Source organism: Calliphora vicina, chromosome 4, assembly GCF_958450345.1.
Source record: "Calliphora vicina chromosome 4, idCalVici1.1, whole genome shotgun sequence".
Taxonomy (NCBI): domain Eukaryota; kingdom Metazoa; phylum Arthropoda; class Insecta; order Diptera; family Calliphoridae; genus Calliphora; species Calliphora vicina.
In genome coordinates this window covers 49,993,477-50,019,057 of record NC_088783.1, presented here as the reverse complement: position 1 = coordinate 50,019,057, position 25,581 = coordinate 49,993,477, and the positions used below count along the sequence as shown (strand labels likewise).

Below are 25,581 nucleotides of genomic sequence, written 5' to 3'. Positions count from 1 at the left end.
TTTTCTGTGGTAGATGCTGTAAAAAAGCATTTTACGAGTTTTTGTTTAGATTTTTCAAATGTAAAAAATTTATTTTTAGAAAAAGCACTTCATTGAAAATATTTTATTATTAAAATATTAAACGAATTTAGTTACTTTTTTCAAAAAGGACTTTTATTTATTTTATGTGGCTTATCACTAAACTTTTTGTTCACCATCTTAAAGTATTCGTTGGTGAGTATAAGATTCTGCATTGCCAAATATAGCACTCTTAGGCACTTGGATTCTTTTGTAGTTTGTAAAAACAATTTGTTTTCCTAAACATTACTAAGATGATCAATTATTCCCAACAGTATATACATTCCCATGTGACAGGTACTTAAAATATAAATTACAAGTTGTTATATTCATACATAACACTTTCCCACCACAATTATCATTGCAAAAAAATCGAAAAATTAAATAAAAAAAACTACAATATATATGTATAAATATTTACATGTATGCACAATATAAATTACAATACAACTTACATCATCAAATTCACTTTGAAACGGTCCATGGGATTGTAATAGTTTGAAAAATGTTTGTAAACGTTTCGATTTGTGTGGCAATACCGGTTGTGCATATGCCAAACAATATTGTCCCTTGATTTCATCATGTTCGCCATCATTTGTTGCCTCAACTGCATCACCATCATCATTATCAGCATCACTAAAGCCAGCTATATTCCCAGTTTTTTTAGAGTTAGCTTTCAATTGATACTTGATTCCCATACATTGATCAAAATCACCGGGCTGATTTATGTTGCCATTAAGTATGCCTGATGTAAGTTTACCGGTGGCATCGTGCACTAATATGGGGAGAAGAAAACAAAAATGCACCGACAATGCAAATTAGTTGATAAATAAAATGAAAGGTATATAAAGAGAAAATTACAAAAATAATAATAATAAAAAATAGTAGATATAAACCAGCATTAACATAATTTCAAAATTATGGTTTGAAAATGAAGTTTTTTTCTTTGTTCAAAAAATAAACATAAAATTTCTTAAGTCTTTCTATTATGTTAATAACAGCACAAAACAAAAGAGTTAAGCAGCAAACTTGATCAATGTAGTCCAGACAACAAAAAAAAAAATCATTTAAATTGAATTGCATTGAAATCTAAACCATAATAAAACTTTCCCATTTCAAAACCTTTTTTAAGATGCTAAAATTTTCTAGATTTTATATTATTTGTTTAATATATAAAAGGCCCTTTATTTATATTTGATTACCTCAACATGTCTGTTATTTACATATTTGTGTAGGCCCCCTTAAATATGTTAAATCAATAATGATTTTTATCTTCATTGTTGTTGAATTTTTTGAAGTTTTCTTTTAAACCAAACAAACGCTATTCAAGTGTAACCAAACAAAACAAACAACAACAGACATCAAAACTTATTTGTGCTGCAGTGGCAAAGACAGTGGCCAATGTCAAGGTCACTATCATTCACATTAACACTGGCATCTGTAAAAGCTTCCGCTTGATACCGCTCAGTGAACAGATGTTTACTGTTAATAATACCACCACTAACTAAGTAACTAACTGTGAATGTGACTGGTTCATTTAATTGGCTAACAAGTGTGAAATGTTTAATAAAATAACATTTAATGATGTTAAAACCTACAACAAAAAAACCTTTAAAAACGTAATGTTAACATTTGTGTTTTATTTTTTTTTTGTTGGGGGGAAATGTCAATTTTATTTAAATTTTATGTTTGAGTTTCAAAGTTTAAAACAAAGTCCGTAGGCTGATTCATTAATCATATATTTTTATGGCAAATTTGGGTATGTGGGTCATAAGGTTATTGACATTTTATTTTTGATAAATACAATTGAAATATTAAAGTATTTTAAATATTAGAAATATATTGAGATATATTTTTTATTAGAAAACAAGTAAGAGTATTATATTCGGCTGTATTCACTTTTTATACCCTTCACCATGATTTGCAAGGGTATATATAAGTTTGTCATTCCGTTTGTAATTTCTACATTTTTCATTTGTGACCCCACAAAGTATATATATATTCTGGATCGTTATAGATAGCGGAGTCGATATAGCCATGTCGCCTGTCCCTCTGTATGTATGTTGAAATCAACTTTCCGTAGCCCCCAATAGCAACAGACCCGGTTCTGTTGCTATTCTAGAAAATCAGCCCACAAACGGCTGAGATATAAGGAAAAAACCAGGATAACCTCCATTTTTTATCTTTTTGATTTATATCTTGATTACTATGTCATTAATATAACCAATATAGATGGATATATATATTTCAAAGAACTTTGGAACGACGTATATAATGCCATAATAAGTCGGATCTACAATGGGTCAAAATCGGGCGAAATATTTTTTAAGCCAATTTTTTTTTTACCAAACATATTTTTTTGTCATAAAAATGTTTTCATTAATATTGTTACGAAATTGTACTTGAATTCAAATATAACGATTTTAAGGGCTGATTTAAAATTAGCATAATGCTTTCAAATAACTGTGCTGTAATAGCAAACTGTAACATATCTGTGGGCATTATTAAATAAAAGCTTTCAGTTGACCATTGATCGTAAGTTGGCAACGCTGTTTGAATTCGAATATACAGTGAAAGAGCAATCTAGAGTGCAGATGGCAGTGTTATACATAGTGGCAGAGGTTGCAGTCGTTAGTGAGTTTATCAGAGACGTTTTTCGAATAAACATCCACTGAGTTCCAAAAGTGTGTTGTGTTTTTCAAGTAAATTCGTGTACATTATAAATTGTGTCTGTATTTCTGAGAATTTATAAACGTGTATAAAAACATTGAGTTGCTATTTAATTCTGTTGTTGTTGTACATTTTAAATAAATAAAGAGTTGTTACAATTTTTAAACTACTAAACGGCTTTTATTTGCAATCAAAAGTACCCGGTTTATTTAAAGGAAATAAACCAGCGTTTTAAAAAGGTTAAAACGTAACAATATATTCGAAAAAAAATATTTTTTTTAAAAAATAAAAAAAAATTAAAAAAAATTTTAAAAAAAAGTTTTGCATTAAAATTTTTTTTTCACTATAGTTTGTTAAAAGTACAAATTTCTGTGAAATTTTTTTCTTGTGTTTGCTGTGTAAAAGTTTAAAAAATCAGAGTTCCAATTTTTTTAAATGAATTCCCCTAATAAATTTGTTTTCATAATTAAAAAAAACAAGTATGAAAGTATGGTCGGTCAAGCCCTACCATATAATAGCATACAATAAGTAAAAGAGCAAAAACATTTTTCTTCAAAAATTTCAATAATTTATATTTTTGAGTGATTTTCGAAAGTGGGCCTTATATGGGAGCTATGACCAATTATGGATCGATCACCACGAAATTAGGTAGTGTGATTTATGTCTATATGAAAGTTTACTATGTTGAATTTTGTAAGTATACCAACATTTTTAAGCGATTTATTCACGTTAAAGTGATTTTCGGAAGCGGGTCTATATGGGAGCTATGACTAATTATGGACAGATCGTAACAAAATTTGGTGACATGAATTTTGTATATATAAAACATATTTGGAGCGCAATATGTGGAGATACATTTATAAATTAAACATTTATGACCGATGAAGTCCAATTTCGGAAGGACGTTTGTACGGGGGCTAGGTGAAATAATGGACCGATTTAAGCCAGTTTCAATAGGCTTGGTCCTTGGACCGAAAAAAATAAGAAAGTGATTCTAAGTCGATCGGTATACTTTAAGGTGGATGTTAGACTAATATTTTTGGGCGTTACAAACATCTGCACAAACGCATTATACCCTCCCCACTATGGTGGTGTAGGGTATAAAAATGCATGAATTCGCTTGTATTTGACTGAATTCGCCACCGAGACCACCTTGTATATAAATTCGCCTTGATTTTAGACATTCAAAGTTTAAAAACTTCCTAATATGAACACAATGAAGAAAGTTATGTATTAAGGGAAAAGCTCCTCAAAAAGTTATTGGGTCTTTGCCAAGATCCAGCGAGGTAATTTTATGTAGCTAATAGTCAAGCAAATATTCTTGAACAATATCAACCAAAAAAACGATATTATAACAGTCCTAAATTCGAATTAATTCAATCTAAGCTTAATGCACTAAAATCTTAAATCGGAATTAAAAAAGGCTGCCATTCATTCTATAAATCCATTCCAAACATCTAATTCTTTAGCTTCATTCAAAGGTCAATTATTTAAATATAATTTATTCATAATGGAATTGATCCATAACAGAATTCATTCAACCTTTGAATGATTAAATTTTTGTTAATTCAATTTTAATACAAATTGAAATAAAATTTATTTTCTTCATTCAGTATTTTTTACTTTTAATCATTTACAAAATGAATTGAAATAAAGTGTCTAAAACCTTTCTGTAATAGATTTGAATTGAAGACAAATTTAATCGTTCAATACATTTTTAAGGTTATTTTGTAATGTATTTGAATTGAAGAAAATTTGTATTATTTAATAAGGAGTTAATTCTATAAAGAATGAATTATCAAAGGAATTAAGACTATAAATTAATTCATAATGAATTCATTAACGGAATGTTTAAGAGATAAAATTTATTTTGATTTCGAAAATGTAATTAAAAATTAATTAAGTATTTAGAAAATAAATTCTTTGTTACACTGGGGGCCGATAAAATGAAAAAAGGATAACGGTAACGGTAACTTATCGGTAACGGTAGTTAAGCTGAAAGGGTATTTTAGGGGTAATGGTAACTAAGCGAAACCGCAGAAATATAGCACAGTCTAATGCATTTATTGGCGGCCAACTAGAAGCCTTCTTCAGAAACTTTCTGGTTTGCATAGCGTAAAAATATTTACATACTTTAACAAAGTTTATTGTATTTTTTATACATACAAGAAGGGAGCTGAAGAAAGCTGTAGCGGTTTAGAAAATTCATTAAATTAAATTTTTAATGTATTTTTTCAAAATTTTTGTAATTGAAAACAGAATTATTAAATAATAATTAAATTATTTTAATGACTAAATAAACATTTTTAAATAAAATCATTATTAGTATATTAAGAATCTTAAAATATTCTTATAAAAATCATGAGCTAAAATTGGTTAAAAAGTTGTTTTATTTAAAAAAAAAACTAAATTTAATTTTCCAAGAATAATATGTCTGTAATTAAAATTCGTTTAAGAATATTTATAATTTTGCCAAGTTCTAAAACAACATGTTTACGCCTATTTGATTGCAATAACCTTGAGGCAAGAATCCACAATAAGTATTAAAGAAAATACAATATGTATATATTTTTTTAGAATTTCAAGTAATTTCTGACTCTCAGCACCAACCTTGATCATGAGTTTTCCATATAATATAAATTTTTTTCCAACACATAATTATTTGAACGAAAAATCTTAACAAAAACAATCTAACAAGTTTTTAGAAAAACAAAAAAAAAAAATGAAAAAAATCTTATAACAAACATATTCAGTTTCAAGTTGTGGTTGAGTTCAAGTGCTCAAACATGCGAAATTCGAATTTCGACTTGAGAACACATATACACATCTACACTAACTTTAAGATCGAAGTGTTCAATTTCGAATAAGAACCAACCACACAAATGGAATCTGAAATTGGAAAACAAACTCTAACAAATTCAAATGTTTTGCAGTTTTTCAGTAGTTGTTGTTTTTTTAAAAAACATTAAACTTGATCAGTTGCAAGTAACTTCTCACACAATTAATACATATTGATCTTGGCTTTACCCCCTCCAGCAATTAGCAAGTTGCAATCGAAGTATTAACTTTGGGGTGTTTGAAAATTATTTCGATTGATTGCATGTGTATGAGAGTATTGGGTATTTGCCAATGTTAGGGTTACTTTACGGGTCAAGAAAAATGTTGCATGACTAACATTGTATGGACTGACAGCGGTGCACCGTCTGTGTCAAGTTTTCGAAGTAAATAAAAGTGGTTGTCATTGCATGCAACCCGTCCATGTATTGGCAGTATGTATAATGGTGTTTGGTGTTTGCATTTTGTATTTTGAACAACAACAACATGTGTCTAACTAAACTTGGCATGCGGTTTAAAATAAATCTAAAATTTTAAATCTAAAAAATAAAAAAAAAAAATACTGCAGCACTTGCATTTTCAATTCTGTTTGTGTGCGCTCATTCGTCTAAAACAAAAACCAAAAAAAAAAAAAACTTCATATAGAAGTTTATGAATGTGTGAAGTATCTGACTTTGTTGCTTAGTTTTTCTTAGCTATAAATTGCAATTAAATAAATCTAGGTAAAGTTCGTTAAATGACCTTCAAAACTATTGTAGTTACATTTCCAAAGAATTATAAGAAGAATAACAAGATAGGTTTGAAAACAAAGTTTAATCAAATCAATTAGATTGTGATTGACTTTGACTTTTAAAATGTTCTTTGTAATCAAGAGATCTTTTCAGTTAAATGTTGCAAAATTTGATACAAAAAACTTTGATTTTTAAGAACACATTACTTTTATGCCCAAAGCATGTCTTTAAACAGAGTAATTGCTTTTTGACGTGTAAAATTCTTAAGTATTCAAACTTGATTTTAAACTAACGCCTTCTAGAAAATTCTTTCAAAATTTTAGAATGTCTAAAAAACAATCAGGTTTAAAATATGTAATAAATAATAGCCATAATTGTGATTAATTCTAGAATTAACAAAAAAGAACATTCAATCGTCAAATTCTTTATATTAGCAGTTTAAATGGAGAACAAAATCTTAAAAATACAACTAAAATAACCAAATTCAGGCAAATTAGAGCGAGTTCATTAATTTTTTAAATATGGAGTTTGACATTCTCAACAATGAGAGAGTTGTTTCGAATGTCAAACTCCATATATAAAAAATTTATGAATTCGCTCGTATTTGTCTGAATTTGCCGCTGCCACCACCTGGTATATAAATTCGCCTTCAATCCAAATGTTAAGCTGAATTCACCCATGGGTTTCTGAAACATTTTTTGTTCGAAACAATTTTTTTTATATGTAGATTGAAGTCTCTCTCAAAAATAGAACGTCAAACTACATATAAAAAAATGTTCCGAACAAAAAATGATTCAGAAACTCATGGGTAAATTCAGCTTTAGACATTAACATTTATTTTCAGTACAATAAAAATACTTGTAAACAAGTGGACTACTTATTTCAGTCAACTAGAATGAACAATTTTACTTTGATTTTACTAAGTAATTTGTTATAAGGAGAGAAAATGATACACATAGAAAACGGATTCGTGTTCACAACCGAATTTGACGCCAATAGAATGATTCTGCCTTAGTGACCGAATTTTACAGTTTTGGCTATAAAATGTTAGAAATGATAATAAAAGTTTGGTTGCTTCAATCGAAATTCTTCTTTATCCACTGATTTTCTGTTACTAGAACTGAAAAATTCTATTTGTACAACCGAATTATTCGATTGGCAACAAATTCGGTTGCTATTACGAATCTGTTTTCTCTGTGTAGACAATTGTAGTACATCAATCAAATTTAAATTCTTACATTAAAACAATTTATTTCTTCATTTAGCGGTTGTCATATATTTGAATTCAGTGGACAAAATCACTGATATATAGGCCTATAATTTATTCCAGGTTATATTTATGTATGTAATTCGATTTCGTTCATATAAGCACCACGATCATTTGTGCAGCGATCGATTGTTTTCCACCACTCCACAGTGGGACAGGATAAACATATTTTAGAAATAAATCTGCCATTTATAACTGGCTAATCGGATTGACATGAAGTTACACACAGGCGTAGCAGAGGAGTATACGAGTTAATTTTTGGAAGATGCAGCCCAAAGACGCCTCATGAGCATCGCTGTAAGGTCTCAAAATGGAGCTCCTCTGACATGCAACATTTTTAAATGCTCTTAAAGCCCCTGATAGTAGAGTGTGCTATTTATCTCTTATAGTTATTGAGTTATATGCATTTCAAAATTTCTCCCTACTTCGGTCCAAGTTGTTCATAATATCGGGCACAATCTATAGCCAATTTCATTAATATGAAAACAGAAATATATTTACGAGTCCAAAAATAATCGATTCTGAATTTGAAAATTTATAATTGGTCGTTTCATTGGTTTCAACGTGCGAGAGAGGGTTAGTGCGATTCAGGAGTGGTGATTTTGAAACGGAAGACAAAGTCAGTCAGGCTAGTCAGTTCGAAGTCCAAGAATTGGAGGCACTACTCTAGGAAGATTGTTGCCAAACTTAACAAGATCTTGTTAAATCATTGGGAGTTACTCAAGCAGCAATTTCAAAAAGTTTGAGAGCAGCAGGATTCATTTATGTTCGAAATTATGTTGAATGCCATAATAGAAAATCATTTTTTCACCGGTTCAGTAATTGCGATGAAAAATGGATACATTACGATAATCCGAAGCGTAAGAGATCGTATGTGAAACCAACCGAATCGACACCAAAGCCAAATATCCATGGCGCTAAGGAAATTTTCTATATTTGGAGGGAGCGAAAGGGTCCTATCTGTTATGAGCTGCTGAAGTCTGACCAAACCATCACAGGGAACCTGCACCGAATGCAACTGATTCATTTGAAGCGAGCTTTGGCCGAAAAACGCCCAGAATATTGGCATCAAAAGATGGGCAGTTCTTTTGGTTCGAAATCCATATGTTACCAGAAAGATGGGAAAAGGTCATAGCTAACAATGGTCAATACTTTGAATAAATTTATACATGTACAATGTTTCAAAATAAAAGCTAAAAATTTGAAAAAATCCCACATTTTTAAGTCATACATCCAATAACAAAATCGACAAATGGTATTATTTGTTGTTTTTTTTTTAATATTTTTTTCATATATTTTGTTCTAGGATTTCACAATGCAGTATTTTTGAAATTTCGGAGACAATTTTACTCCGAATTCCACTAAAATTAACTCTCTTGTGTAGAAAATGATCCTTCCGATCACACGAACAAAATTTAAAATCAATATTTTGTACGAGTAAAAAATAGACAGTTTCCAGTAAAAAAACAATGATTTGATAAACTCATTGTATCTGTGATAAAGGTTATTGACATCGGAAATTACAAATCCAAATATAGCTGCTTTTTTTGGCTGTTTTGGGTTGAATTCTCCCTGCTGTATCGACTACTAATGACATTTATGTTGATAGTATCGGACAATTAAGATCCTTAGTTCAAGTGTGCTAAAATCACTGTGTTGAGTTATTAGGAGTATATGGCGAAATGAACTGAGAGACTAGCGTTCAAGATTCAAGTCGGATTTATGCGAAAGTAATCTTCCAAACGGTAACAATACATTTTTTTGGAGATTACCAAACAACATGAATGAGGACATACTCATGATACAAAAAACAGGATCTTCACTTGCACGGCTCTCCTGATTTATTGCAGAAACTCGATTGTATCACTTAACATTAAGAAGTTTAAGAAGTTCCTGGGGTGAGGAAGGAGACTATTTGGAAGAATATGGTCTTTAGTATGTGTGTAATTCTTCATATTTCAGAATTTGTCCTGTACTGAATGGTTTCCGGGGGGATTCGCGAGATTCATAACTCTTTCAGGATAAAAATAAGAAATTTATAAGTCTTTAACTTTCTCAAAATTAATCAAAAGGCCTTCAAAACGTACAGAACCTCACTTAAAATTTAGTAAAATTTTACTAAAATATTTAGTTTTCTACCACAAAAACTCAGGTGGTGAGGAAGGAGACTATTCGAAAAAAACCAAAATATTACTAAAATATTTAGTTTTCTACCATAAAAACTCAGACTATTCGGAACAACATCTGTTTCGTTCTTCCCGCTCTATATGAATGAAGATGGAAGTATATTGGAATGTGGGTCATTCTGCATATTTCAGAATCTGTGCTGTACAGGTTGGTTTCCGGGGAATTCGAGGGTTTCATGACTTTCTCAGGACACAAATAAGAAATTTATGTATCTTTAACTTTCTCAAAATTAAGCTAAAGGGTTCCGACAGAACCTCACTTCAGATTTATTACAATTTTACTAAAATATTTGGTGTTAGTATATTCACATATCAGTTAGATGTGATAATTGAGAGATCGGAAAACATTCAACTATATATGACTGTATAATAGCGCCTGTGAATTGATTAAAAACTTTACTTTTCAGTGGCAAGTATTCTTTGTCATACTGTTGATTAAACAATTAGATTAGATGTTTTTATTTCTTTAAAGAATATTTGTTGTCCAAGTACTTACGTACTCTTTAAGTCATTTGTATGTATAAAGGTATTTGGTTAAGGAAAATTTTGTAGAAACATCTAGTTGTTTGTATTAACCGACTCTTGAAAACAATTAAAATAATAGCTACTTTAATATGTTTTACTTTCAATTTCGTAATCAAATTTTGTTTTTATGCGACTATAAATGAAATTATTCCTTAAATTGTAGATTACACATAGAATTTTTAATTAAAATTTAAAAATGTATAGGTATTATTTGAAGAACTTTTGGTTAATGTGTTTTTCTGAAAGTAAAAATTGTCGAAAGTAGTAGAATACTGTTTTTTTGCAGTTTAGTGCTTTAAAGATTTGGGCAACTTTGCTCAAAGCTTTGTCGTTGATTGCTCTTACAAATGTTTTGTAAGAACAAACATCATCGAATAAAGTAAAACTTGTGGTAGTTCCATGTATACGCCCATCACAACATTTCGTTGGAATTTCTATATAGTTTGGTACTATTGAAATGTATTTTATAAAATTATACAAATTAATAACTTTTACAAAATAAAAACTCTATTGTTATATTGTAAAATAAGCATTAACATTTTCTTACTTGAATCATAAATCATTTTTGTAATGTTCTTACAAAAAAAAAATTGCATTTAAAAGCCAAAACCTTTATGATTCAAACATCTTACTTTAAACCCATTAAACACTCTTAAATAACCCTGACTGTAAAAACAAACAAATAAATAAACAGCCAACCATAAATATCCATTATTTTATTACTTTTTCAATTGCAATAAAAACACGTTGTCCCCATAAACATAAATATTCGTAATGATATTCACACAATCATATATTATTTACCAATAATTTTGGAAGACGACAAATGAAGTGACAAATTGACTGTCAAATGTCTGCATAACAAATGCAATTCTTGGCTCCACAACACTCTTTAAGTCAACATCAACAAAATTTTTGAAGTACTACTTAAAGTATTGAGCAATTCAAATCGTAATTTGTACACAAAACATGACATTATTTATATGAACAAATATTTATTACAAAAAACCAAAACAAAAAAAATTAACTGAATTTCAAATCAGGTTGCTTTGGTTTTGCAACATTTATTTGTGAAGTACTAAACAATATGACTAAGTGGGTATTTAAAGGCATAACTAATTATTCTATATAAATATTTGTAAAACAAATAACTAAAATTGTATTACCAAAATTGTATTACCACATTTAACTATGTTTATTGTGAATTTTTATAAATTTGTTTAAGTCAAACAAATCACTTCAAAAGAGTTCGGCATTCATAGGCTACAGGGGACGAACATTATCGGTTAAACCACACGAGGGTCAACGAAACCCCCAATAAATTAACTAGGCAACAAAAATCTCAATAAATAGCTGATCAGATTACAACCTAGGGAGTGAAAGTGTTCCATGCTCTCTTAATGCCGAGCTACAACTACTACCCAGCAGTTCTAGGAGACTGTCCCGAACTAGTGATTTTACCCATCATTCAGGGTGATAACTAGTTACATAACTATCTACTACGTGACTAGTTATTTTATTTTTTTATTTACCTTTCTGGAATGCACTGAACCGTGTCTGTTAGCTGATCCAAATTAATCAACGCTTTGACATAGTCAGTTACCTTACTAGCTACCTAATTGATTACTTGATCATCACATATTTTAACATTTACGGGTGATAATTTGAGGTCAATTAAAAATACATCTAATAAACAGTCCAATAACCGATTGTTTTTAAGCAAGCCTTCCTCCAAAAACTCTCCAATAGATTACCTCCGATGGGTAAAGTAACTACTTTCTTAAGTGCAGTACAAAATAAACGTATTGTCACTACACTACAGGTTACTTAGAGACACTTGACTTCCAAGAGACAATTGACTTCCCGCTAGGTTACATGTACTTAAGCAAAAAGAAAATATTGTTTGTACGAATTACTTACAAATAAAGGACAGTACAAAATAAACATTTGAAGTGACTACTCTGTAGATTACTTAGATACACTTAAGTGGCAATTGTCTTTCGGCTAGATTACATGGGATGTATAAAGTAACCAATTGACTTCTCTCTATCTGTAAGGGATACATTGACTACTTGCTTAACTGCTGGGTATTGACTTCCTGCTTATTTGTGAATAATTTCTTTACCAACCTTGAATATTTAAATAAACGAAAACTGTATTTATTACATGCTTAATTAATATTCAATGATTTATTTACTAATGTCTGAATATTTTCATTTGAAAGTGCCTCACACGTAAACAAGTATAATTTCAAGGTAAAATGAAAGTGAGTATTTTTAGAAATTATGGGTTAATTGAAATTTGAATGAATAGACAAAATAATGTCTAACTATTCCATGTAATTCCAGCTAATTAAAAAAATTTTAGAATGAAATCTAAAAGGTTGCATCTAAAGTTTGTCCCTAAGAACTCCTAGAAAACTGTTCATTTACTAAGAAAAATATTAATATCATTAATTTACAAAATCTTTAAATTAAAACATAACCTAAATCAATACTTTTCTAGTACTCATAATTGAGGCTATCAGCGCAAAAGTGGTGTAACCCCAAACTATTTACTTAGGATATTTTGAATACCAAAAGGTGGCTTACTCCACTGTATACTGATAGTTGGCAATGTAAGGAATGTATGTAACATAAGAACAGAAACTAACAAATATTGTGGGTTACACCACTTTTGCACTGATGGCCTCAATTAATCAATACTAGGATCGCCTGGTGGTCAAAATTCGACCACTAATAACTAAATTATACAGCTACTTTTGTTTATACGCAAAAATATTTTTCACGATTGTGTACAAATAATGCATAAAAATGTTGTTGTTGTTTTTCAAGCTAATTTAAAATGCTTTTTACCACTTTTATGGAAAGAATTTTTTAAAAAAAATTTATATTGTGCACATCTAGAGAAAATAATCTTTTAAACCATATAAGTTTCATCAAAATTGGTGGACAATAACATACTTAAAAGTGTACCACAAAAAAACGTGTGGCCTATTTATATATAAGATATTTTCTTTACTACTTACTTTTCAAAGCCCACAAATCGAAATTCTGCAAACCATCCAAATACTGTTGGGTATGCAAACGACACAATTCCGAGGCCGAAGGATTGATTGAGGCATCAAAAGGTTTAGCTATAGATATCAATTTCTGGCCAATGTTGTAAATGTATTCTAAAAGAAAATTAATAAAAAAAACATAATTAATTAATAAATATTTATAAAGGTTAATTCATAAGATTAAAGAAAAACAATTATAAATGAACTTTATTATTGTCATTGATATAACTGGGCCATTACTATTGTTTTCAAATTGGAATTTGTAATATGAAATTTATAACATTTGTTGAAAGGTTATTTTGTATTAAATAAATTATTAAACATTATTTAACTTTCTGTTTAATAGTTGTTTATAAAAACGAATCTTTAATGTATAAATAACAAGTTAGAACATGTTTGAGATACGGTCAAGAACGTTCACTTGCAGACTGCTAGATAAATCTGTATTAAAGCATTTTACAAGGAGTTTTTGTTTTAAGAATTAGCTTAAGGTTACAAATAGTTTTGCAAATATTTATATATGTACATTGTTTCAAAGCTCAATCAATATTAAATGATTAAATTAGCAGAGAAGTGTAAGATAAAGTCTAGACTTTATCCATATTACATTTCTTTGATAATTTTGTTAAGAAGTCAAGACGGGGGTTACGAAATTATTTCGGTGTGAATGGTAATTTCGAAGAAGAAGAAAACATGGTAAACAGAGAGAGAGAGGGAGTGCAATAGATTTTTGTCAGCGTTGCCAATTTAGCGCTTTTATATACCTAAAAGTCGAATTTTTGTTAGCAACCGCTTTTTTTAAAAAAGTACTTTATAATATAATTATCTTATTATAATTATAGGGCAAAGTGTTAGAAGTCAGAGGTCATGTTCATTTGGGCGCCATTAAAAGTATTTTTCTCAAATAAACTAGACCATAGATATGCAATAACTCCTTTTATATACTAATTTAGGACTCTGTGTATGAGATAAGTTGGAAGCAACCAAATTTTTCTTTCGTTTAAATGTAAATTATTTAAACCTGACTTTTTCGTTTGATGAATTTTGAAATGATAACATTTTTCAAAAAGCAACATTTTAAATTAATAATTTTACTCCTTGTCGGACTGTGAATAACACTCTCATGTCCAAAATATGCTTCCGATATAATTAAATTTCTACTAGAATGTTTATCAATCTCCTAATTAGTTCGGCAGTGAAAATCAGCACAATCAGTTAAGAAGAAAACAAAGCTTCAAAAGAATTAATTCTTAATTCCATTTTTGAAATCAATATGAATGTAATCTCTTAATCATTCTGTTAATGAATTAATTCATAGACTTAATTCAGTTGTACTTTAAATATATTGAATTAATTATTTAGACAGTTCATTCTGTATAGAATTTTCTTGAATTAAAATCTATTATAAAATGGCTTCAAAAATTCATTGAATGAATACATTTTTCTCCGAATCAAATCTATTACAAAAAGGCTTAATTCTATTTTTGTCAATTGATTAAAAGCACAACAAAACTGAATGAAGAAAAAATATTTTGATTCAATTTCAAAGGTTGAAAGAATTCTGTTATGTGAATTAATTTGAAAGCCTTTGAGTGAAGCTAAATAATTAGATGTTGGTAATTGATTTATGAAATGAATGGATGTAATTTTTTAATTCCGAATAAGGATTTTAGTGAATTAAGCTCAAAATTATTGAATAAATTCGAAGCTCTGGAAGAAAATCAGTTATAAAACTAAATATGTGAAATCTTCTAATAAAATTTTTCAAATAAGTTGAATCGCTAAAGCGAAGGGAGCAAACGAACAATTGTCACAAATCGAAGATTGAAGATTTATCTCGACTATCTTGATTCGTTTAGAGTTCTAGATTAAGAAATAATGGAATAACTTTATTCGATACACACTTTAGTTAATTTTTAAGTCCTAGATAATCTAGCGAGGAGTTAATTTCATCTCAATAGGGCATGGTTTTGCTGGTTAGAAAACTTAAATATATTAGGTTGATTTTTACATTATTTTACATTTCTGATACTCTCAACAAATAAAACTTTTAGTTCATTCAATTCGTCATAGTAACCATGATACAACCATTAGAAGGTAGAATCACTAGGGAGACAGTTTAAAATGCTATGCCTTGTTACGTCAAATAATAGAAAAATAAAAAACAGAAATCAAAAAATACGAATAATAACAAATGAAAATTGAGAAATATTTTGTTTATATTTGAAATACAGTTCAATATAATCGGAGTCATTGAAATGATGCATGCAAATCCGTGAGTGTTTCTTCAGCTCAACACCGCAGACTGCACTCCATTCTTTAATTTTATTTTCAGTACATTTTATAAATTAAATAGTTAATTTTTGATGTTTTTTTTCAATTGTACTTTTATTTTTTATTTTATATTAGTCTGACAATTCAAGGCATGTAGAATTGAGAACATATTTTGTAGTGATTCTACCTTTTATTGTTATATTATGATAGTAACGAAATTATAAAATTCTTAGAACATTTGAAATATATGAAAAAAATTAACAAAATTTTGTGATTTATAAAAACCAAATTTGTAACACATTCGTTTGTTGGCAAATATTTCTTTTAGAAATTCGTCAATTTTATAAAAACTTGTCACATACATAACTCAATTCCACCACTGTGATACAAAAATAACTTTAAATGATAAATGTCATCAAATAACGGCTGAAATAAAAGTGGACCCATTATTTTTGGTAACTGCTTTGGGCAAAAAGTTCGATTTAATAGTAAAGCTCCCTTTAGAATGAAGCATTCTATAATTTTTTCATTAATCACATTTTATTCACTGTTATTGATTTAAAAATTCATCTTCCTGTTTTTAGCAAAAAATAATAAAAAATATTATTAATAATTTGAATATTGCATAATTCTATTGAGACATTTATGGACGCATTCAAAACACACTTCAGTCAATCACTACATGCATCTACATATAAATTCAATATTATGCGATGATAATTTTAACACGTAGATACGTCAATATATTTTTAATTGACGACAGACAGTTCACTGTAGGTGGCTGGATGTAAAATTTCAAAAAAATACTTAAGTCTAAATTTGAATTTAGCTACAACTTTTAAATGAATCTCAAACTCATGTCAGAGAAAGTTTTTTTTATAAAACAATTTGCAAGCTATTTTTAATTGTCATGTCAATTGTTTTAAAATTATACAAGCATTTTAATTATTATGTAGTGAGATTTTAAACAGTTTTAAGAATTTAAATTAATATTGTTAGTTATTTTAAACTGTTACTTTAATTTGTTGTTGCGTTAGCAAAAAATATTTAACTGTTTTTTTAGTTTGTTTAAACACACCTTTAAATGTTTAAAAAAAAAATTCCCCAAATAAAAAAAAAACTATTCGCAAATAATTCATGTACTCGAATAAAGAAGCACATTATGTGTCATAATTTGGCATACATATAATAAATTTTATTAAATTGATTTGTTATTGTAATAAATTTCGTGTACGTTTTATAGTATGTATTTATAAAACAAAAAAAGAAATTCTGATCTGCCGAGATACCCTATATATTCAAGTTTGAGTTGTGTAAACTGATGTTTTGAAATTGATGGCGTTATTGATGTAAAAAGGAAAAATTGGCGAATAAAATTTTGAAGTTTTTATGCTGTCATAAGTTCATGTTGTTGTAACAACAGTGTCGAGTTAACAGCCGACTGTTAAAATTTGCGTTTGTAATACTCATTTAGAGGCTATTAGAATCGAAAGCAATTTATTTTTTGAAATTCATTTAAACAAATTTTTGACAATGTAAAAATTGGGATTTGGGGATATGCATGGAATTTGTTTTATAAAACTTTTATCAATTTAAAATTTGAATATGAATATGGAGGATAAACTTTATCCTCTTATCAGGCCTGCCACACATTTTGTTCGGAATTAGAGTATCCAAAACCGAAACCGAAAACCGGTCAACCGGTTTTTTAAATTTTTGTAAACTCCACTGGTTTCGGTTTTTTTAACTTTTCGGTTTTTTGACAAACCGGTTTTTGTAAGACGGTTAACCGGTTTTAATGAAATACATTTTCTAAAGCTCATTCAAACATATTTATGAAAAACTTTGATATCATTTTAAAAAAATATTGATTTATTTTATAGAAAATTGTAGCATTTGACAACATTTCGTAAAATATATAAAATAATTGCATAAAGAATTCATAAATGCAAAATTTTCATTAAATAAAAATGTATAAAAACTGGTTATCCGGTTTTTTGAAGACAAAAACCGAAACCGCGTAACCGGTTTTTTTAAAAGACAATAATCGAAACCGGTTTTTTCAAAAACACACATAAATACAAAGAAATATGAATTTCATTTTGAAAACTGAAAGTGGTTTCATTGCGAAAGAATATTTCGTTTTACTTTTTCTGAAGAAGCAAAATGCGGAATTAATTCCACTTCCGATCGGAATGGAATTCTGTGACAGGCCTGTATGAATGTTAAAATTGGTATTAAAATCTTTAATAATATACATATACCTATAATTATACATCAGTTCAATTCATCTTATAGCTTTCTACCATTAAATTAATACATATCCTGTTAATGAAATCCTGCTATCAAATAGAATTCCATTTGAACTGGCAACTCTGCTCTGTTAGCCAAACATTTTATTAGTTCTTACACGGTCTCCTCTAAAATCGTTCGTTTTAAATTCGTCGTCGTGTTGTCCGTCATTAATAAACCATTAAATATAGTGCAATTGTAGTAAATTTTATAAAATTCCTAAAATATTAAACGTCTTAATGTGATTTACTAAAATAGCTATTGAAAATTATAAGAAATCATTGTTAAAATAAAGTTTTTAATAAAAGAAATTAGTGAAAAAAGCAAAATTACCAATAATTTTGTGTGTGCAATAATTTCATTGTTGTTGTTTTTCTAAACTTAAGCCCTTTACACATGATTTTGCGTGTGTGTCGCGTGATGCTGTGTTGTTGTTGTTTGTTATTGTTTTTGCATAGAGAAAAAACATGAATGCAAAAATAAGAGCAACATGTAAATAAAAGCAGAACAAGAGAAAAGGTGAAAAGTAATTGAAGAGAAATTTAAACATTGTTTTGAATTGAATAAAGAAGAATGCTAGAGTTTTCTTTAGCTAGTGTAAATAAAGCGGTAATCGGTTCGGGAATTTAATTTAAAGTTAATAATGTAATAAATACCTATGTAAAGAAATGTGTATTGTATTTCAGGTGAGTTTCTTATTTATAAAAAATAATTTTTATGCATTTATTATTTACTTAATTGATTTTGTCAAGATTTTAATTTTTAATGTGATAAAGATATTTGCAAGATATTTCAAAGCTTTTTCCAATGGGTTCACAAATCGAAGAGATGTAGTTATACATTTATCTATGAAATTCTCAACTATTAAAAATTCTTTATATCTATTCTTATTTATTTCTTATTTTATATATTAAATTTTTCATCAACCCATCTTAATTCCTAGTTTATATTTGCATAATTATTGTTATTTTTATACCCTCCATCTTCGTGAGAAGGGTATATATAAGTTTGTCATTCTTTATGTAATTTCTACATTTTTCATTTCCGACCCTATAAAGTATATATATTCTGGATCCTTATAGATAGCGGAGTCGATTATGCCATGTCCGTCTGTCTGTCCGTCTGTTGAAATAAACTTTCCGAAGCCCCCAAATAACTTATATACACGATTCATACATCAATATCTCCGGAATTCTTCTCGGTTGTTATTTAAAATCGAGAAAATATAAGGAAAAAACCAGGACAAACTCGATTTTTGACCTATTTTTTTTACCTATATCTGGATTACTAAGTCATTAATATAGACAAAATGGATATCTAATGATAGATATTTCAAAGACCTTTGCAATGACGTAGTAAGTTGGACCCACAATGGGTCAAAATCGGAAAAAATATTTTTTAACCCGAATTTTTTTTTAACCAAAATTTTTATTTTGCTAAATATTAAAAAAAATTTAAAAAACCAAAAAAAAATTTAAAAGTTAAAAAAGAGAAATTTTTTAAAATTTTAATAATTTAAAAAAAACAATTCGAAAATATTTTTTTTATAAAAAATTAAAAAACAACTTTGTAAAAAAAATATAAATTTTGTTTACCTAAAAATATCGAAAATTTTTATTTTGAAATATAATTTGGTAAAGGGTATATAAAATTCGGTACAGCCGAATATAGCTCTCTTTCTAGTTTTCCTAAGTATTGTTTTCAATTTCATAGTTCCTTGTCAGTAAAAAACGTGTAATAAGTTTAAAAATACAATATCTATAAATGGTCCCTTCCATCATTATATTTTACTGATAAGCTGTCGTAAATCGTAGTACCAGTACAGTGTAACTTTTTTTTTTTTAATTTTCATTAAATTAAAAATAAAGAAGAAAATTCTAATTCACAGCAGGTATTTTTTTATTAAACTACACCGCAGTAAAAATACAAAAGTCTCTTATTGATCCAACAAATAAGTTTTTTTTTATTTTATTCATAACACTGTGATCTGATTTGATATGCCAGCAACGTTTTACAATTTTTGTTTAAGTTTTATTTTATAAATTTTTAATTTTTGCATAAATAAAAGGAACACAATATATACAAACTAATTGAAAGACTTATTATACACATGGTGTGTTAAAATTTTTTTTACATGGGCAACAGTTTTTTCGAACACTTTTCGAAATTTGCAAAAAAAAAGGAAACGTTTAGAATGCAATACAAACGTGTACAATACGTTATAAAATTAAATCACCAGCCATTAAAGTTTTGTTACTTTAAATATGGTATGTGTTTGAGTGTTGAAATTTAAAAATAAAATCAAATTCACGGGACTTTTTCTTAATTTGGTGATGATTTTCTGATTTTTTTTATTCTTTGACATAGTGAGTCAGTCTTTTTGCTTATTTGCTGAAATAAATTAAAATAAAATTATTTCCTTGTTTTTTTTTAATAGGCTTTAACATAATTTATATTTATTGATTTAGTTCAATTAAAAATCAACCCAGAAAAAACTAGGCCATTTATTTTTTTTCTTGCCACATTAAAATGCTGTGCCAACAGTTTTTGTTTAGTTTTATAGCTAAACCATAAATAGTTTTTTGAACTGTTTTAATAAACGTAAAATGTCATCATAAAATTTTAATTTAAATGTTTGTTAACCGTTAAATTGACACATTTTTATTGCTATTTTGATGACACAGCATTGGCATTTTGTCAATTTTAATTCGGGTACTTACTTTGTATTAAGTTCGATTTAAAATTTTTAAAGATTATTTATTTAAAACATAAAATTAATTTATGTATTTGTTTTGAAAGCATTTTACAACTCGGTTGCTTTTTAGCTTCTAACTAATTAAGTTTTTAATTAATTCAACGAAAATCAATAAATATTTTTTATTAAAGGCAATAAATTGAGAAATGTTAAGAAATACAATAGAATATCGTAAAATATTTAAGTATTATTTGGAATAATAAGATTTGTTTTTGTGCAAAAACTTGTTCATACAAAAAAATTAAAATGAACGGATATTATTAATCCCTAACGGATCGGCTCTAAAGTTTTGACTTTTCTATAGGATAATAATAAAACTTCACTGAAACTGTCTTTAAATCCCATAGAACTTATATGATGCATAGTTCCTGAGCTTTTAAAATTACGAACAAACATTTCTCTTTTATTAATATAGATATATTGACCAATACTGAAAATTTTAAGAATTTGACAGAAGAAAATTAATCCTTTAATGTATTTGACAGCAAAACTAATTTTTAATAATGTATTAATAACCAAATGTTCTATTTCAAAAATTCTATAATTAAAAGTTTGCAATGCTTTTTAAGGGGCTTACAATTCTGGAACCCTTTCGACCCTAGTTGCATTAAAGGGTTAACTTTAATACAAATATCAATTATATACAAATCTCAGGCAATAATTCCTCAAAGGTTTATTAAAGTTCTAGATATTTTCATGGCAGTTCTCAAATATTTAAAATTTTATCTCTGATTACGTTCTTATTTTCAGAATTTATATACATATGGTGTATTCACACGGTCTGCTATTAGTCATATTGTCATAATGTCCTAATATATTATAATAGTTGTTGTTGTGTTTTAAACAAAACAAGTATTATTTTATGACAAACCAATAATCACAAAACGAATAAACGAATTTGGACAGAATGATATTAAGTTAATTCTTCTTAGTATTTATCCTTCCTTTAGTCTCAGGAAAGCCCCAAACTTTGATGGTTTTGAAAACATTTAAACAGAAAAATTAAAGATAAAAATTCATAAATAAATATTTGGCTTTTGGACCTTAACAAAGACGACCGAAAGCCGAAAAATTAATCTCTTTAAATTTTATCTTAGCCTATAAATCTTATCTTGGCAATTTGGACCCAAAAACTATCGGATTGCATTCGGAGTTTTTTAGCTCAATTAAAAGTTATTAGCCGACTAAGGCACGAAGCTTTTATCTTCATATAGCTAAACTAAGCCAATAACCTCAGTTTACCCATTGAGAACTTGAGGAAAACATCCGTCCTCGGATTGCATCCATCGTTGTTGTGCTCAGGGTGTCAATGCATTTAACCTCTCTGTAATCTCAGGAATGCCCCAAATTTTGATTGTTTTGAAGATGTTTGAAAAGAAATACTAAAGATTAAAATTCATAAATGAATATTTGGTTTTTGGATCTTAACAAAGACGACCGAAAGCCGAATAATTAATCTCGTGGAATTTTATCGTTGCCAATAAAACTTAGTTTGCCGATTGAGACCCAATGACTGTCGGATTTGCACAATTAAAATCTCGTCGGATTGTCTTCAAGCCAATAAGCTCATCGGATTGCATCCATCGTTTTTGTTCTCAATAAAAATCTTTACAGGACTGAGAGCCAAATCATTTATCTCGATCAATGTCTAAAGGTACACATAGGGTTTTTATCCCGGGAATTCCCGGTACAAATTTCCCTGGAATTTTGCCAATTTTTCACTAACCGATTCCCGGGATTTTTATTCGGGAATCCCGGGAATTAAAAACAGACGAAAATACATAGAAAACAAGTTAGAACTCTATTTTTTCACAAAAAAACAGTGAAAAGTTTTTTACAGTTTTTTGCTTATATCTCGGCAATAATAGAAAGCTTATTATTATTAATTATTTGGGATTTTTCGTATTAAAATTTAAAAAGTGAATTCATTCTTTATAGAATTTATTTCATATTGAATCGTTTTAATTTTTTTAAATTTCTTCTTCAAAAATTTATTAAATGATTAAATTTTTCTTCAATTCAAATCTAGTACAAAAAGGCTTAAGACAAATTTTACACCCTTCACCTTCGTGAGAAGGGTATATATAAGTTTGTCATTCCGTTTGTAATTTCTACATTTTACATTTCCGACCCTACAAAGTATATATATTCTGGATCCTTATAGATAGTAGAGCCGATTAAGCCATGTCCGTCTGTCTGTCTCTCTGTCTGTTGAAATCAATTTTCAGAAGACCCCAGATATCTTCGGGATCCAAATCTTCAATAATTCTGTCAGACATTCTTTAGAGAAGTTTGCTATTTAAAATAATTTTTTCACCATGTTTTTTTTCGCTAAATATTAAAAAAAAAATTAAAAAAACAAACAAAAATTTTAAAATTTAAATAAAAAATTAAAAAAAATCAATTCGAAAATTTTTTATCCTAAAAATTAAAAAACTGCAAAAAAAATTAATTTTGTTTACCTAAAAATATTTAAAATTTTTGAAGTATATAATAAGATCCGGCACAGCCGAATATAGCTCTCTTACTTGTTTCAGTTAATTTTGTAAATAATTTGATTTACCAAAACTTTAATCATTCAAAGTTTGAATAAATTCTGTTATTAATTAACTTTAAAATTAATTCAGTTTAAACAAAGGCTTTGGAATGAATATAAAAAATTAAATATTAGGAATGGATTTATGGAACAAAAGATTTAAGATTTTAGTGAATTAAGCTCAAATTTTATTAATTAATTCGAAACTCTGATATTTAATAATTATAGCACTAAGTTTTTATATGAAATTTGGCTATAATATTCCTAATTTACAGCATTATTATATATTTCGGGAATAGACGGGTACCCGGGAAAGTAGAAAAAAATTTACCGATTCCCGGGAATTAAAAAAGGTCGGGAAATTAAAAACCCTAGTCACACATGGCAAATATTTGACGAAAAAGACGTAACCACTAAATAAAATATATTTTAATTCTTTATTTATTTAAAAAACTACTTTTACTTAGGACAATTGATGCTAAATTTATTTGATGTTTGCTAAATAAAGTGTTTACATCTTTATCGTCAAATACATAATTGCCATGTGTGACCCTACTTTAAGGGAAATAAATTTGATTTACGTTGCTTTAACTCAACTTCTATGGCAGCAATGACTCGATCAACAAGTCGAACGAAAATTTAAGTCTTCATACTAAATTCAGCCGTGCGAATTTAAAAATCAAAATCAGTCACATGCTGCTTTGTTTTTCACACTTTAAACTCAGTCGAATTAAAGTTTCCTTTCCTTTTCGTTCGAGATTGTGAAACTGGCCATTCCTTGACTCCAATTTATAGTTTTTGTTATATTTGACACTTATGTGCTCTTTGTATTGCTTACCTTACACACCCAATGTAATCTTGTGGAGAGTCAATTGTCACTTTGGCAGTTTTGCATTGGCTACTAAAGAAGTCAATGCATTCCTTTTTAATAGTATCTAATAATGTCTAATTACTGGGCTGAATCCAAATTATGTGAATATTTCTGGTTTATTTTAAGTTAATTTTAGACTATATAAAGACCTACGATTGAAGTAAATTTTAGACTAATAAGGCCCTACGATTCTGGTTAATGTTCGACTATATAAAGAGCTAAGATTGGAGTAAATTTTAGACTATATACATACGATTCAAATTAATATTCGACAGTATAAAGGTTTACGATTGAAGTTAATATTTGACAGTATAAAGACCAAGGATTGTAGTAAATTTTAGACTTATATAGGAGATACGATTGAAACTTATATTCAACATTATAAAGACTAGGGTATTCAAACGATTAACCGTTAATCGGTTAATCGATTAATTTTGGTTGGTTCGAATAATTTAAAATTGCCGTTTTTTAAATAATAAATAAACCGATTAATTTGTGTCGATTAACCGATTAACCGAAATTCCTTTTTTTCATTTTAACATATTTTTTTTTTGGATTATTTGACAATTTAAGTGATCTTTGTAATACAAAGATAAGACAATTGGTTACTTTATACATCTCAGGTGATCAAGTGTGAGGTAAATTGTCACTTTAGTTTCTCTAAGTAATCAAGAGTGTAGCCACTTACAGTTTTTTTGTACTTCAATTAAAACTAAGTTATTTAACCACGTTTACTGTCTTAAACTTTCTTTATAAAAGACCTTCGTTTAAGATTTAAACTAACCATGTTTACTGTCTTAAACTTTCTTTATAAAAGACCTTCGTTTAAGGCTTAAACTAACCACGTTTACTGTCTCAAATTTGGTTCATAAAAGACCTACGTTTCAGGTTTAAACTAACCACGCTTACTGTATTAAACATCTTTTATAAAAAAAATGGAGACACTAAACGTGGTTAGATTAAACATTAAACGTAGGACTTTTATAAAGAAACTTTAAGACAATAGTCGTGGTTAGGACTCTTCTACGATTAATGTTTAATATAGCATGATATCATTTACCACTTTAGAGTCTCTAAGTAATCTATGATGTAGTCAGATTAATATTTATGTTCTGCTCTTTAGAAAGTAGTTATTTTACGCATGTAACCATTTAGAGAGTTTGTAATTTAACTGAATCATTTGTAATCTATGCAGAGTCAATTAACTTCCTCCAATGATATGCAATATACAAATTATTTAGTCACATAGCTAATTCGGTAAGGACTTTATAGGATAATCTGTTCACGACTCTCATCAGATCAGGAGGGACAGTTATTTTCAGTTTTTTTTGTCATTATGTAAAGCTAAATTATACAAAAAGTCAAATTCTTTTAAGAATTTTAAGAAAATATATTATTTAAATAAACAAAGAAAAAAACATTTATTTATGTATTAGACTTTGATGAGGATTAATCATTAAATCACTTTCGAACAATATAAAAAAAAGTTTATTTATCATTAAAATTAACAATTTCATACAA

At 28.1% G+C, this 25,581-nt stretch overlaps 1 protein-coding gene across 1 annotated transcript in view; it reads right to left on the bottom strand.

The window, feature by feature from the left end:
* Positions 1-25,581, bottom strand: part of drd (drop dead) — a 52,738-nt gene that overhangs the window by 16,586 nt on the left and 10,571 nt on the right. The window contains exons 2-3 of the mRNA XM_065508303.1: positions 13,300-13,446; positions 513-832 (exon numbers count right to left, since the gene is read on the bottom strand). Coding sequence (XP_065364375.1) covers positions 513-832; positions 13,300-13,446 — 467 coding nt within the window. The remainder of the gene's footprint in view (positions 1-512; positions 833-13,299; positions 13,447-25,581) is intronic.